The 14619-nt window shown below is 40.5% G+C and overlaps 1 protein-coding gene across 5 annotated transcripts in view; it reads left to right on the forward strand.

The window, feature by feature from the left end:
- The window catches only part of GBE1 (1,4-alpha-glucan branching enzyme 1), a 309698-nt gene that overhangs the window by 131215 nt on the left and 163864 nt on the right, over positions 1-14619 (forward strand). For all 5 annotated transcript variants that reach the window (XM_073617016.1, XM_073617018.1, XM_073617015.1 and 2 more), the window contains 3 exons: positions 5701-5836; positions 12532-12622; positions 12835-13044. In XM_073617016.1, the coding sequence (XP_073473117.1) occupies positions 5701-5836; positions 12532-12622; positions 12835-13044 (437 nt within the window). The remainder of the gene's footprint in view (positions 1-5700; positions 5837-12531; positions 12623-12834; positions 13045-14619) is intronic.

Raw genomic sequence — 14619 nt, forward strand, 5'->3', positions numbered from 1 at the left:
AATGTACTTGTTTACAAAGTTTTGTAACAAAAACAAAGAAAAACTTTTATTTTTCCAAATGTTCTGGCCTTTTCTTATTTTTAGCGCAAAAAATAAAACCCCCAGTGGTGATCAAATACCACCAAAAGAAAGCTCCATTTGTGGGGAAAAAAATGATACATTTTGTTTGGGTACAGTGTTGCATGACCGTGCAAATGTCATTCAAAATGCAACAGTGCTGAAAGCTGAAAATTGGTCTCGGCTGGAAGGGGGGAAAGTGCCCTGTATTAAAGTGGTTAAACCAAGCTGGCCCAAAATACCTGGTACACAGGCATACTCTGACTTCTAGGAGATGACCCCTAGCTACTTCCAAACAAGTTAGACCTGTCTCAAGGCCACTTTTTCCACCATGCCTCTTAATCAATGACTTTAACTGCGCGGCTGTTGAAGCCCAGGTCTTGAAAGACAGAGTGGTCTCTGAGTCTACCACTCCCACATTGCCAAAAGAAAGCTAAGCCACTCCCAGAGAGATCTATTATTGTACCTGGAAAAAATATTTTGCCTGGTATGAAAAAAGGCACTTCATTCCCAGAGATTGCTCTGTGCCTTGCAGTCTGACGTTTTTACAGTCAAGACTTGACCAGAACTTTGTCCAGGTACTCTTAGGAGACAGGTCTTGGCCTTTACATTGTTTTCCAAAAACACTTTGCAGCATTTTCCCTGGTAAAGACCTTTATTCAAGGTGTTTCTCTGATCAAACCAACCAAACAGCACCCTGTTCTTCCTTAAGACCTCAATTTGGTTCTCTCTGGCCTGCAGAAAACACCCTTTGAACCCATCAGGGAACTTCCCTTGAATGATTTCTTCTAAAGAGGTAGCCTTCGCGATGGCTGTCAAGTCTATTAAACGTGTCCCTGTGTAAGCATCTCTTATAAGGAGCCACACCTCATTGTTTCTGGGGACAAATTTCTCTTGCGCCACAAGATCCTCTTTTCTCCCTAAGGTGGTGTCAACCTTCCACCTTAGTGAAGATCCAATCTTTCCCTACTTGTGCACTGCACCAAAGCACCCAGTGGAGATTCCTCTTCACTGTCAGGACTTGCTTAGAGCCGTCAAAGCTACAACTTCTGTCTGAAAGATGGACTCTCTATTTGTCCTGGCCTTAAAAGGAACACCCTGCTTCAAAATCCATTATTGCTTATCTCAAGAGCTTACATTCCAGGGATAAAGCACCTCCTACATTAATTTTTAAGGCCATCAGATGGTCTTCTGTTCCTATCTTTTCAAAGTTTTAACAGATGGATGTCCAATTTTCTGTGGATGCAGCTTTTGATTGAAATTTTCTTGCAGCAGCACTCTGAGTTGGGTCTATTAGCACCTGTTATTTTTGGGCCTTTTGGCACATTTTTGCTTTCCCTGTTGTTGCCCACCCTTCTCATTTATTGCTTGGGGAGTATCCTAGAGTCTAAGGGTATCAAACCTGTGTCCTTTACTGTATGAAATAAATGAGAATTTTTTTAGCTTACCTGTAAATTCTTTATACAGGAGTACAGTAGAGGACACAGACCACCCTCCCCTCATTCCTGTGTTATTCTGCATTGTTTACTACAAAACTGAGCACTCATTGAGTGGGGTAGGGTTATAGGTAGGCACCCAGGTGGTGTTTTCTCAAAAGTTTGATCAGTGTCCAGTCACCTGTGGTTACCAGCCTATAACCCAGGGTTTATGAATATCAATCCTGTATCAAACTACACTATATATCAAGATATGTTAGTTGCAGGTAAGCCAAAATATTTTTTTTCTATTTTCTCAGAATCTTAAGTTCTGGAGCCCAGAGGCTTTAATGAACTCTGAGCTTGCTGATAGTTTTTGGGTAAACACTTTAAGGGGGTAACCTGTTAGTCAGGAACCTATTAAATAGTAGTAGCTTGAGCAAGTAGATGTTTTGTTTGCTTTTATGCTATGGACTTGCTGTACAAAGCTCTCGTTCATTAAAAATGGTGTTTCTTAAGCGTACATCACAGGGGCAAGTCATACCTCCTGCCTGCTCAGCTAAGCCTCAGTTTTTAGCTAGTGTCCTTTTGCACCTACCTGAGAGATTCACTTGTTGCTCCTTACACACAGGTTGACTTTTTGGATTCCAATACTTCAGCTTGCAGGGTCTGAGTTGGCTGCACTTTTCTGCAAGGCATCGTTCCTGGTTCTTCACCAGGATAAGGTGATGTTAATGCTTCAGTCTTCTTTCCTACCTACGGTGGTTTCTTCATTTCACCTAAACCAGAACATTGTGTTGCCATCATTTTGTCCTCTTCCTAAGGATCATAATAAGAAGGTGCTTCACTTTTCTGGTTTAATAAGTTTTTTATTGCAGAAACAATGTTAAACATATAACAATGTCAAAGGCACTTAGATTGCCCACGCAGGGGCTAGAACTAGTGCATAAGAGACAAAAGGACACAACGAAAATGGAGGAGATCCGCCTCCTGTTTAAACGGTCACCAAAAATCCTGAGTGCAACATGCATTGTTTGGGGTAACCCCCATAAGTGCAGGAATAACCAGGACAAAAATGCATTAATTCTGCATTAAAATCATCTTGGGCATCTGTTAGCAATCGAAAAGGGCTAAGAGCCCTGGTAAGAGAAAAAGGATAACCGAGAGAGAAATAAGAAAGAGGGGGAGAATAAGAAGTGGGGTATTGGGAAGCGGGAGAAGGGAACCGGGATCACCCAGGAAACCAGTCAGAGCCAATCCATACAAGCCAGAGGGAGTTAAGGGAAGGAATATGCCAGCCATTGCTCCCAAAATTTAAGGAACTTGGCATGCGTGTCTTTACGTATACTAGACATTTGTTCATTGACCATCATGGTCATCAAGCGGTTTTTCACCGAAAGGGGACTGTGTTTTTTTTCCATGCTTGAGCAATGGTCCTTTTGGCCGCTATAAACAGGTTGCCAATTTCTGCTGACGAGCAACAAAGCCGGGATAGGGCAATGTAATAGTGCAAATTTGGCCTCTTTACGGACATTTAAATGGAACAGAGAACAACAAACCAAACACTTGGAACTAAAAACCCACTAAGCGCGGGCAGGCACACCAAGTGTGAATTACATCCCCACGATGGCTGCATCCCCAGAACCAGCGATCGTTAGAGGTCGGGTTGGCATGAGCAATACGTGCTGGAGCCCAATACCACCACAACAGCACTTTGTATGCTGCCTCTAAGATGGCAGTATTAAAGGAACATTTAGCTACAGAAGACCTTGCTCCAGTCCACCGGATTGATCCCGGGACCCAAGTCTCATTCCCACTGGGACACATAGGAGACTGAAGTGAGAGATGATCAGCCATTCAAAGCTGCGTAGAGAGTTGAGATAACCCCCGGGAAAACCAGGGCATGTAGACAGATGTGTTCGAAAGCAGGTGTCTGGAACGGGTAGGAGGAGGTACGCCGGAACATAGTTATCCGATGTTGGATCTGAAGAAAACGAAATAATTCTGCATGGGGAGCTTCATAGGATTCACAGAATGCAGACCACCTTGCTGGAGTAGGTGTTGGCAGCAATGGCGTACCTGGGTAAGGCCCCGCGAGGTCCACCACGCAAACGCCTGAGGCTGGTCAAGACCAGGGGGGAACAATGAGTTAACAGTAATGGGCAGCAGGGGCAGGAAGGGGGACATAAGGGAGCTTGAGTATCTTACCACAACTTTAAGCTATGTAGCATGAGAGGGCTCGGGCTCAATGACGTCGCCCAAAGTTTCTGGGGAAGCCAAAGAAGCGCTTGCATAGAAAGAGGGGCACAATTGGGGAGCTTCAGAAGCTCCCATAGAGGGACATTGGAGGAAGCATGAAGTAGCGTTAATTGGGAGATCTGAGCTGTAGATAGTACTTGGAGACATGGGGAACCCCCAAAACACTTTGTAATCTATGTATAAAAAGGGTAGCCTTAGTAATTCTAGGGCGTTTTATTAGCCCTGATAAAGTGCATGATCTTGCTCTGGAGTAGGCAGAGAAAATGTGGAGGGACCCGTACTGGTAAGGTGCAGAAAAAGTACAGGACTTTTGGTAAGACTGTCATGTTTACAGAGTGGATTCGACCCAACCAGGACAGGTGTGGAAATTGCCATGTTGCATAAGAGTGGTCAAGTATCAAAACGGGGTAGTAATTGACAGAGAATATAGAGGAGTAAGTGGGGGTCAGCCGAACTCCCAGATATTCAATGTATGAGGCTGTCCAACAAAAAGGAAAGTGGTTCTTTCACTTGTTCAGGTAAGCTGAACAGGCTTGTACGGATTTCCTACCGAATTCAGTTTCTTGGCCAGCATAGGACCTAGTTTATCTGCGCAGGTATAGTACCTGTGCTTAGACCACCATAGAGCCTTTTTGGCTCGGGAGGTGGAGAGAAGATCAATTTATTTCGCCAGGGTGTCGCAAGCTTTTTTATGTGTAGCAGTGGGACGTGCCTTCCAAAGTGCATCTGCGGCCGCCATAAGAGACTGTAGTTCTGTGTTGCAACGCTTTCTGTCTCGTTTACACGCTGAAGCAAGTTGAATAACATGACCCCGAACTGTAGTCTTATGGGGTGCTTCACTTTTCGAGTGGTGTTCCAGTATATGTGAAGCCTACACCTTTTTTTTCAACATTCTGATTCCCTATTTGTTCTGCCTGAGGGTCCTTGCATGCGTCAGGCTTCTTCTCCGTACACTATTTCTAGGTAAATTTGTCAGCTCGTTTCTCAGGGATATGGTATCAAGGGCAAGATTCCTTTTTCCTGAGGATACCAAGGACACCAAGGGGATAACAAGTCAGGTACCAGCCAACAGTAGTTGGTTGCTCACTCACTATTAAAAATTTATTAAATAGCATGGATTCTTGTTCCATGTAAAGTATACAACAAAAATAACCAGCAAAAAAGAGAAAATTAGAGAGAAGATTGTTGGTATAAAGAACCGAAATTGAAGCCTCCAGGGCTTTACCAACTACTAATCAAATATATACTGTGAGTGTTACAAAAATTACAAAAATGCTAATTTTCAATGAACTAAATAAATAATCTCAAGACACAAAATTCTAAAAATAAGTTCAAGCAACCCTCCACCACCATAAAATTAGAAAACATTGTCGAAACACATTAAACGGCTATTTAGACGCCACTCATAAGTCCACACCACTTCATAAATGAAACTAAGCAAATAAAGTATATATCCCATATAGAAAATGCTTTCATCGAGAAATAAACCAATTATGAATGGAATAAATTCTTCTCTAATGTAAGTTCAATAAAATGGAATAGCCTGAAAAACATATAAATAAGAGGTAGGCGGTTACATGTGATTTATTTATATATATAATTGTGGAGCAGTTGGGAAATTGAAGGTAGGGGCTGATGTATCAATTGTAGGCACCAAGATTATGTAAAAGTCAAATTATTGACAGCATGTAATATGGAAGGTATAAGTATCGGGCGGTGCACTTATGTTTAATGTATTGTAAGATTAATGTTAGATGAGAAGCTTGCACATCTGAACTAATGCTGCGGGTGCAACAATTCTTAATGCAGCCCTGAATATGCGCTTAGAAAAAGCAGTTCTATCTACTTGTCCCTTGTTTGGAAAGCTGTCAGTGCATACCCTAGAGTAATTTGTACACTGTATATGCTTTAACTAGGAAGGTGTTTTTGTATCAAAATTAGTTTCATTGTAATATATTTTTTATTTTAGCATCAACATGAACATCCACAAAGACCAAAAAGCGTCCGCATATACGAGTCACATGTTGGAATTGCATCTCCAGAAGGAAAGGTCGCAACCTATAAAAATTTCACCCATAATGTCCTGCCCAAAATAAAGGATCTGGGTAAGTTACATTAATAATTGTGTGGTTCCTTGTAGGTTGTCACATTTTGCTTTGGGATCAATATATGTCCCCTTTTCAAACCTAGAGTTCACTTTGCAACTTAAAGTTCATCTTTTGTCATGTTTTCCTAGAAAAAGCTCTAAGCTTGGAAATATAGCCTATAGGCTCATGGGAAATGATGCATTTAGTTTGAAACCTTTGTATTGCTTTAGCAACTAAGAAAGCAACATTCTTTTAAAAAATACATTTATTTTTGTCTGGAAGTTTAGCTGAGCACATATTGCTACAAGTCATTTATATTAGAAGAAGAAGGCAAAGGCCTTTATTGTCATTGTAAGAATAAAATATACAACAAAATTACAGTACCACACCTCTCATTGAAACAATGCCTTACACACAAATAACATTTAATTAAAAAAATATAAAGTAAGTGAAACATCCGTACCATTAAAATGTGGTGATGCAGTTCCGTACAGGTATATAATTCCATTGTTGATTTTTACAATATCTGCAGTTATAAAGTGTGCACAGCTGTTGTTTTGTTTTTTTGTTTTTTTGTGATTCTCCAATGTGGTGTGCCAACAGAATTTTTTTCTTTCTATTATGAGAAGAGAAATGCACATATGTTTTTAAATTGTGCCACTCTGCAATGCATTTTAACACTTGTTGCATTGTATTTTTTTTTCTCTTATTTTCGATTTCTGTGTTTTTACCATGGGCTGCAATGCGTCTATGCTGTGAGCACAAGTGCAATCTATCCTTTTTTTCTTTTCAGCACTTACCATTACAATGCATTGGTGTGAACTAAAAACATAGGAAATAAGTCTGTTTGTCACATCCTTGCATTGGGACTATATTGGGTAATGCAGCCTAGGCAGCCTCTGAAACTGGCTCTCAAGCTGAATAATCTGACTTTGTATTAAGCAAAATAAGGTGGTAAACATGGTATGAAATAAGCCTGCACCGTTATTATAAATTAGGACTTAATATTCAGATTCTCGCATAAGCCCAGTTATGTAATATATAGTAAAGCTCTGTTGATGAAACACCATTCTCACTATCACATTTTTCTTCAATGTGAACAATATTGAATCATTAAAACACACTTTTCATAAACACTCTAAAGATAACTGCAGTATGTTCACGCTTCTCCGTGATCAATAGGACAGGATGTTCAGAATTTCAGAGGAGGGGGAAAAAACAGAATTTATTACTGTGCTCTTAATAACCTGAAGGTTATCCTTTAGTGATATTAATCATTTGCTGTCTGTTTGATGGGGGATCTCTTTTTCTCACATTAAAGTTTGACTTGAGAAGAATTTGTTCGAACTTCTGTGGATTTATCACTTAACTATTTTCCCTTCAGGTTTCCTTCATTTCGAATCAAAGAATGGCAGTTTAACTAAGTGACAAAAAGTGGGGAGGGAGGTTTTTCTTTTTTTTTTTTTTTTTTTTTTACAAAAGATTTTCTTTTTGTATTGAATTAGGTGTTTTTTTTTTTTTTTTTTGCTCAAAGAGATCTACACCGACTTTTATGTCTGTTCATTTTAAGAGCTTCCTTGAGGGAGTAGAATGTGATAAGGAATATGTAAATGATTAAAGATATAAGTTGGAAACGTATTTACGGAAAAAAAAAAGCCATGGTTAAGCATAAGGCACAGTACAAAACAATCAATTACTTCCGCTTGCTTTCATGATCTACCTTGCAAATATCAAAAGTGCAAGTGAAGTTCAGGACATGCAGATGGGCATAGTTAGTATTCAGAAGTCAAACTGCTTTTTGCATTTGCATTTTTGCTCATTTTTCCTTCCTATTAAAATAGAAAAATGCTACATTTGTTGGTCTTTTGGACATCTCAAAGTGACCTTTTCCCATCATTTACATGAAGGTCATTAGCATTAAAATATTAAGCTGGCTTTAATGTTAGTATGCTGCTTGGATTTCTATTTACATTCTAATGAAAAATATAGATTTGAGGCTGGTGTATTTTTTGGGGTAGAATTTTTTTTGACCTGCTTATGCCACAGAATTCTGAATATATGTGGTGGAATTGCCTAGAGAATATTGAATTCTTTAGGCCAGATATTTTTATTTATTTATTTTGTTTTTGTTTTTTACATTAAAGTAAAACTGTGGCCTCCAATTAAAATAAGTGCTACAACACTTAATTAAAAGGGCCCAATCACATCAAAACACAGTGTGCTGCAACAAACACATTATGACCAATGATATTAAAATAAATAGGCTGAAATGCAAGTTAGAACATTTGTAAAGGTAATTTTTTATTATTATTAAAATAACAAACCTATTGTATTTACCTGCTTTATCTAATGGTTTTGCTTAGCTGTGCTGTATTTGTACCCCCGTTGCTGTATGGATTGTCGTTTTTCTATCATGGATCAATAAAGGTGATTTTATGGGGGTGCGGCCATCCAGACTTTTCTTTCTATCTATCTATCTATCTATCTATCTATCTATCTATCTATCTATCTATCTATCTATCTATCTATCTATCTATCTATCTATCTATCTATCTATCTATCTACACACACACACCTGCACATTTTCTGGCTTTTGTGGAATTAAACTTAAATATGCTTATCTTTATCATACAGTGCAGGACACAGGAATCAATTCATAGACTATAGATTGTATGCCGCTACCTTTAAGTGATTGGATACTGGCAAAGCTTTTCTGGATTCGCCCCCTAGTGTCCCCATATAACTGAACACTTTATGAGGCTCCAGTTTTTTGTTAGTGTCCTTGGGTGATGGAAACCTTTTCCTCTATTTGTTCACCAGATTTATTTACCTCTTTTGACTGACACTTATATCAAGACCTAGCTCTTTATCAGGTACCGGATCAGTGGCCATACCTTGACCCTGCAGCAGCGTAATGTAATGTTTGCTTTGGGCACTGGATCCTGCATCTGGTGCTCACCATGGCACATGATGCAATAAGTATATTGACCTGCAGGGTACTATACAGGCCCAGGGCCGTGGTCTGTTCCTATGACCCCCAGACCTTGAAGACCCCCTTGGTGGTTTGCCTGTTGTGACAGGTAAAGCCTGGGTCTCTAACAGGACATGGTCAAGGTAAGACAGTTTCCTTGTACCCATGAACATTCTGGTTACTGGCTTAAATGTTTTGATGGCTCTATAGTATACACTAGATTCTTATCCTAGAAGACATATTATAGTACCATGCACTCAAGAGGTTTATAGGACACAGTTTTAGAGGGACTTGCACTCCAAAGTGTTTTATTTTTTTTTGTCTCATTATTTGTCCTATTGGCTAACATTATTGTAGCTTTTTACACATTAAAATTTTGCAATCTTTTTTCCATCTCCTTGCTTGAAGACCCTCTCTGGCTAGTGACGTAATGCTTTTAGGACTGCTAGCTACACACTCCAGCTGCTATTTTTGGCCAGCAACACAAGCTGATAGGTTGCCATCCCAATTGTTGCCAGATTCTTCATAGACACGGCCACTAGAACTCGCTTAGCATCTGGGTTGCCCAAGTTCACTCATACTGGACTAGCTGAACATCCATGAAATTCATGTCCATTATGTAAGCACTGCGCAGGAGAGGATTTTAGACGCTTAGAAGTGGGAACATGCTATAAAGACTACAGTGAGTCCATCGTAGGACCTGGGGAAACTTCAAGTTTCTGTCAAGTTGATTGTGAATCCCTCATTCTGGAGTATGGGCTTCATCCCCATACTCAGGCTCCTTTATAGGCACAAAACATGCGACTGGTCTGACAATCACAGAACTTACTGCCGCTATATTTGATCTCTTCTAGAGGCTATCCCCACTTCTCGAATTAGCGGGGGCTATCAGCCACAAATGCTCTTCTGCCTCCCCTCCCCCAACTATATACAAGGACTAAAACCAGAATTGTTTGATGCACTTGCTGTGGCAGAGAACACAGGAGATATGGATATTTTGACAGAAGCAGCTCAAGATTTTTCCTCACCATGATTTAGGGAAGTTGCTTCCAGAGCTTCTCATCATAATGCTGTCTACTGTGTACTAATAATATTCTCTACACTGGCTATTCTATGATTTGTGTTGGCTGCCCTTTTACATCTTCATTCTTGTAGATTAACTCTCCCCTGCTCTGTAGTCTCTGGTAAGACAATTCCATCTAGTGGTCTGATAGGGAACCTCATCCTGAGTTTTCTACTCATTCCTCATTCTTTACATCCTTCTTCCTGATCCCGCTTAAGGTGTGTCAATTCATACCTTGTAGATCCTGGTCGAACATCCTCTCCCTATTTCTTGAGACCTTGCACCTCTTCTGGAACTTTCTCCTGAAGATGGCTTTCCTTTGTCACCTGATGAGACTTCTGCGGGACCTCATTGCCAAGCTGAGCCCTTCCCTACAGCTTTAAAGGGTTTTCCTTACTGTAGGACCATTATAAAAGTGGATCTTTCTGTTCCCATCAGCGACTGTACTTTTGCTTTGGATTATTATTTTTTTCTTCCACTTCTGGACGGGGTAGTCTGGAAACTATTGTCTTTTGGGAATTTATATTCTTTCTCTGCCATGTCCTCCCAGATGGCACAGCATTTGTTTTTGTTTTTTTGCTCCCCCTAGAGGTTAGGGGTCAGACATGACTTTTATGGCTATGTGCCAAATCTCCCTTAGGAGATGCTCCCTTTTTGTTTTAATTACTTACTTTGCTTGCACCCAGCTGGATGGTCAATTTGCCATTTTTTTTTTAATGGGGATTCTGCCCTCTGGCAAAGAATCCCTACCTTCCTGTCTGAGCCCTTTCATCCATTGAGAAAGGGTTCTGGGACCTATACAGCACTTAATGTCTATACTCCTGCTTTGAGCAGAGCTCAAATTTCTGTTTCATGTTTCCCCAAACTGTTGGTTGATAGGGGGCTGTCGAATCTGCTATTGCTTGCTCCAGCAGTGAGGTGCTTTTACTGCTAACTCTTTGTTTGGTTCTGTTGACCCTTCTTGTTTTTTTTCAGTGCATCTGTTTCAGCTGTATTGCTGCCCACCCCTGGATTACTGCTTGGGTACATTCCATGGTCTTTGAATTGATTCCTGTGTCCTATACTGAGAAATTATGACACAGCTGTAAATTTCATATCTTAGAGTATAGTACAGGAAACAGGTCCCTCTTTTCTGTGATCTCTTTATTGCTTGCTAACAAAACGGGAGCCTCACTTAATGGTTGGGGTTATATGAGGCACTAGGGGGTGGACCAAGCAAAAATTTTGACAGTGTCAAATTTCCTGGAAGTAGTGACATACAACTCATGGTCTATAAACCGAACCCTACGTCCTGTACTGGACTACAAAGATACATCATTTACAGGTATGTCAAAATTTCTCTTTGGCCTTACCTCCAATCTTGCACATTTGTACAAGCTTCTCTACTGTCCTTAAATGTTTACTGATTGCTTGCACACTGTGAGCTTCTGATAGAGCTTCTATGTAAATTATACATTTCTAAGCTGTAGCAAGTCATATAGGGCCTGCCTCATTTCCTGGCTGAAGAAAATCCAGTGTCATCTATTTCTTCCCCCCCCCAGCCTAACTGTCCCTGGCCCACCTTTTTAAATTCTTTCAATCATGGAGGCTCAGCATGTAGGCAATACCTAGCACAATATGCATTAAAAAATGCAATCTGCCTGGAAATGCTAACTCCTCCAGACTGATCTCTACCTATCAAGACAAATAGGAGGAGTACTAAGGAAGGGTGCTGTGCTGGTTTCAGGAAGCTATGTATAGCATCCCTTCTCAGCCATCATCTGCCTACATTGCAAAGAGAAGCACAAACCCAGTGATAACATCGCTGGGTTAGGGAGAACTGTTAAAGAATTGCTGAAAGCAAAGATAATTTGTGCTCTCCCCATTACTAGCCATTCTTTGACAGCTCTCCCTGCATTCGGTGTCCAGAGCACAGCCAACAAAGATCCACTGCCTTATCCAACTCATGAACCAAACCTTTGGGTCCATGTACATGCAGGTACCCAGTCTGTGGCTTTGTTCTTTACATTCATTACCATTCTGCACAGCGGGCAGAATGTGAGCGGCTGCTCGGCTTTCTCCTCTCCCAATGCCTCCAGCCTGCTTGAGACAGTTTTCACTACAGTCAGGTCAGCTAGTTACTTTCTGTACACAGACCAGACCCCTGGATCTGTGGATCAGCTACATTTGACAGTTCTGCGTGCATTCAGCTTCCTTTTTCCATAGCCAGTCTTGATCCAAAGCCTGTGCATAGCTCTATTTGTGAACCGGACCTTCTGCCATCCCTCCTGTGTAACTGGATAATTTGTATCATTTCTTAATTTTCTCATGAATGAGGATACGTCTTCATTCATGAGAGGCACTGACAGGGGATCTACGACTCGGTTCCTTCCATCCTGTACATGCTCACTGGCTATAAAGGAGCAGAGTCTCTTTTGGAAGTGGTGCTTCCAGTCCTAACTAGACAGGCCCACCAGATGCTCCTAGACTTGGAAAGGAGGGGGATTGCAATCACATAACAGACTGAATACCGCAAAATAAAGGTGTAAAAACTGATTTTTTTTTCATTTTGGGACAGAACGCTAAACATAGCTTACAGTAATGATTGCGGGGGAGTGTTTAGGTATAATACTTTTTTTCCACTTTAAGTACATATAGACCTATAAGCTGAATATGTTTCTAAATATTTATTTCATACAGGATATAACTGTATACAAATGATGGCTGTCATGGAACACGCATACTATGCAAGTTTTGGTTACCAAATCACCAGTTTCTTTGCTGCATCAAGGTAAAAATAAAACCTTTTTACTTTAAAAAATGTTATCTGTAAAAACAATTTGCTTTTACCTTTGGTCCAAATAAAGCACAATTAATTTTATTGGCCTGCCAATTACTGGAATAATTTTGATTGCAAACATACAGATTTTAAAAACTTAAACTGAGGGTAAATGCAAAGCCGCCTTTATTATAGTTTGCTTTTCTATATCTTTAATTTTACAGTCGTTATGGGACACCAGATGATTTGAAAGAACTAATAGATGTAGCTCATTCTATGGGAATTACAGTTCTCCTGGATGTAGTTCATAGCCATGCGTCAAAGAACAGTGAAGATGGACTCAACCAGTTTGATGGTACAAATTCCTGCTTCTTCCATGATGGCCCAAGAGGCAGTCATGATCTCTGGGACAGCAGGCTGTTTGACTACTCCAAGTGAGTATAGATTTTATTTCTGATGTGCTTTTTTAAAACTTGTCCTGTGTTTTTTTTTTTTGGTTTTTGTTTTTATCTTTATATCATGTAATTCAGGGGTAGGCAACCTTTGAGGCAGACGCGGAGGTCTACCTGAACAACATGGAAGAGATCAAAGATCACCAGGGTGCATTGCCCCTTTCCTTTTTTTACCACTAAAATACCAGACACTTTCACCCCCTTCCTGCCTAGGCAATTTTCAGATTTCAGCGCTGTCACACTTTGAATGACAAAGGGCGTAGGACAATGGTCAGCATGACAGAGAACAGGGGTCAGCAATGAGGAGGACAGGAGTCAGCAAGGCAGTGCACAGGGTGGTTATCAGGGCAGAGGACTGCACTAATGCCCCCTGTCCTCAGCCTTGCTGACCACCATCCTCTACCCTACTGATGCAGACAGAGGTCAGCAGGGCAGAGATTTACCCTATATGCAGAGTAGGGAAGTGGTGGTACCACACTGCTGCTTTTTCATCTGGCATGCTGATCATCCCCAGCCCTCCTTACTTTTTCATTCCATATGATGTCACACACAAGCGCCTGGAATGGACAGGAGAGGAGGACTGGTGAGGAGCAACCCAGCATGCTAAGTATGTTGCTTCCCTCCGCTGCTCCACAAGTAGGGGAGGATCACCTCAGATGGAGTGTCGGCAAAGCGGAGATGCAATTTACCCATCACCTGCCCATTATCAGAGGGTTGCTGACCCCTGATGTAATTGGTGTTTTGTGGTATATTTGACTGAGACTAGGAAAGTTTTGATTTTTTACACTACCAAAACAGGTACTGATCCTGTTGTTGAGCATCATGATCATTGCTGGTAGTTCTAAAGGGCAGTTAGTGCTTAAGCAGTCCGAGGTTCTCTATTTTTAACAGAGATTTGTTAGAACTTGCTGAAAAAAGATAATTCTTCCGAGCAGAAGAGCAAAGGATTATGAGTACAACACTTGCTTAGCAAGGATTGGAAGGGGTCACTTTTCTCAGGTTGCATTTATCTTCCTCTTATAATTCTTGCGTTGAAAATAAGTAGAGATGTCTTAAAGTAGCTCAGTATTAAGTTCCAGCATGACACGCTATAGAGAAACGATTGTAAACTCTGGAAACGGAATGAATAACGTGAGTGATGATTGCGCTGTGATAAAAAGGGGAAGGGGGGAAGAGGAAGGGGAAGGGGCTAGCTCAAATGTATAGAGAGGTGAGTGAAAAAATAAAAAAATAATATATTTAAAAAAATATAATAAGCATGAGCGCTAGTATCATACTAGCACATGAAAAATATTGTAAATACTGAAACAAAAGAAAAGAAAGTTCTCTGTCCCAAAGGCTAGTATCATACTAGCACATATGCGGTAACTCAGAAAATACTTATTGGTGACTCCAAGTAAATAAATAAATGGTGAACAATTCCACCACCTAGTAGTACAAAGTGCTCAAAAAATGAGTCATCAGTTCCAAAAAGGCAAAATGAAAAAATTATACAAAATATAACAGTATAATGAAATAATAATGTAATAAAGTGCGGTCTCATGGGCACTAAATCCG

The sequence above is a fragment of the Aquarana catesbeiana genome, linkage group LG02 (genome assembly GCF_042186555.1).
Source record: "Aquarana catesbeiana isolate 2022-GZ linkage group LG02, ASM4218655v1, whole genome shotgun sequence".
NCBI lineage: Eukaryota > Metazoa > Chordata > Amphibia > Anura > Ranidae > Aquarana > Aquarana catesbeiana.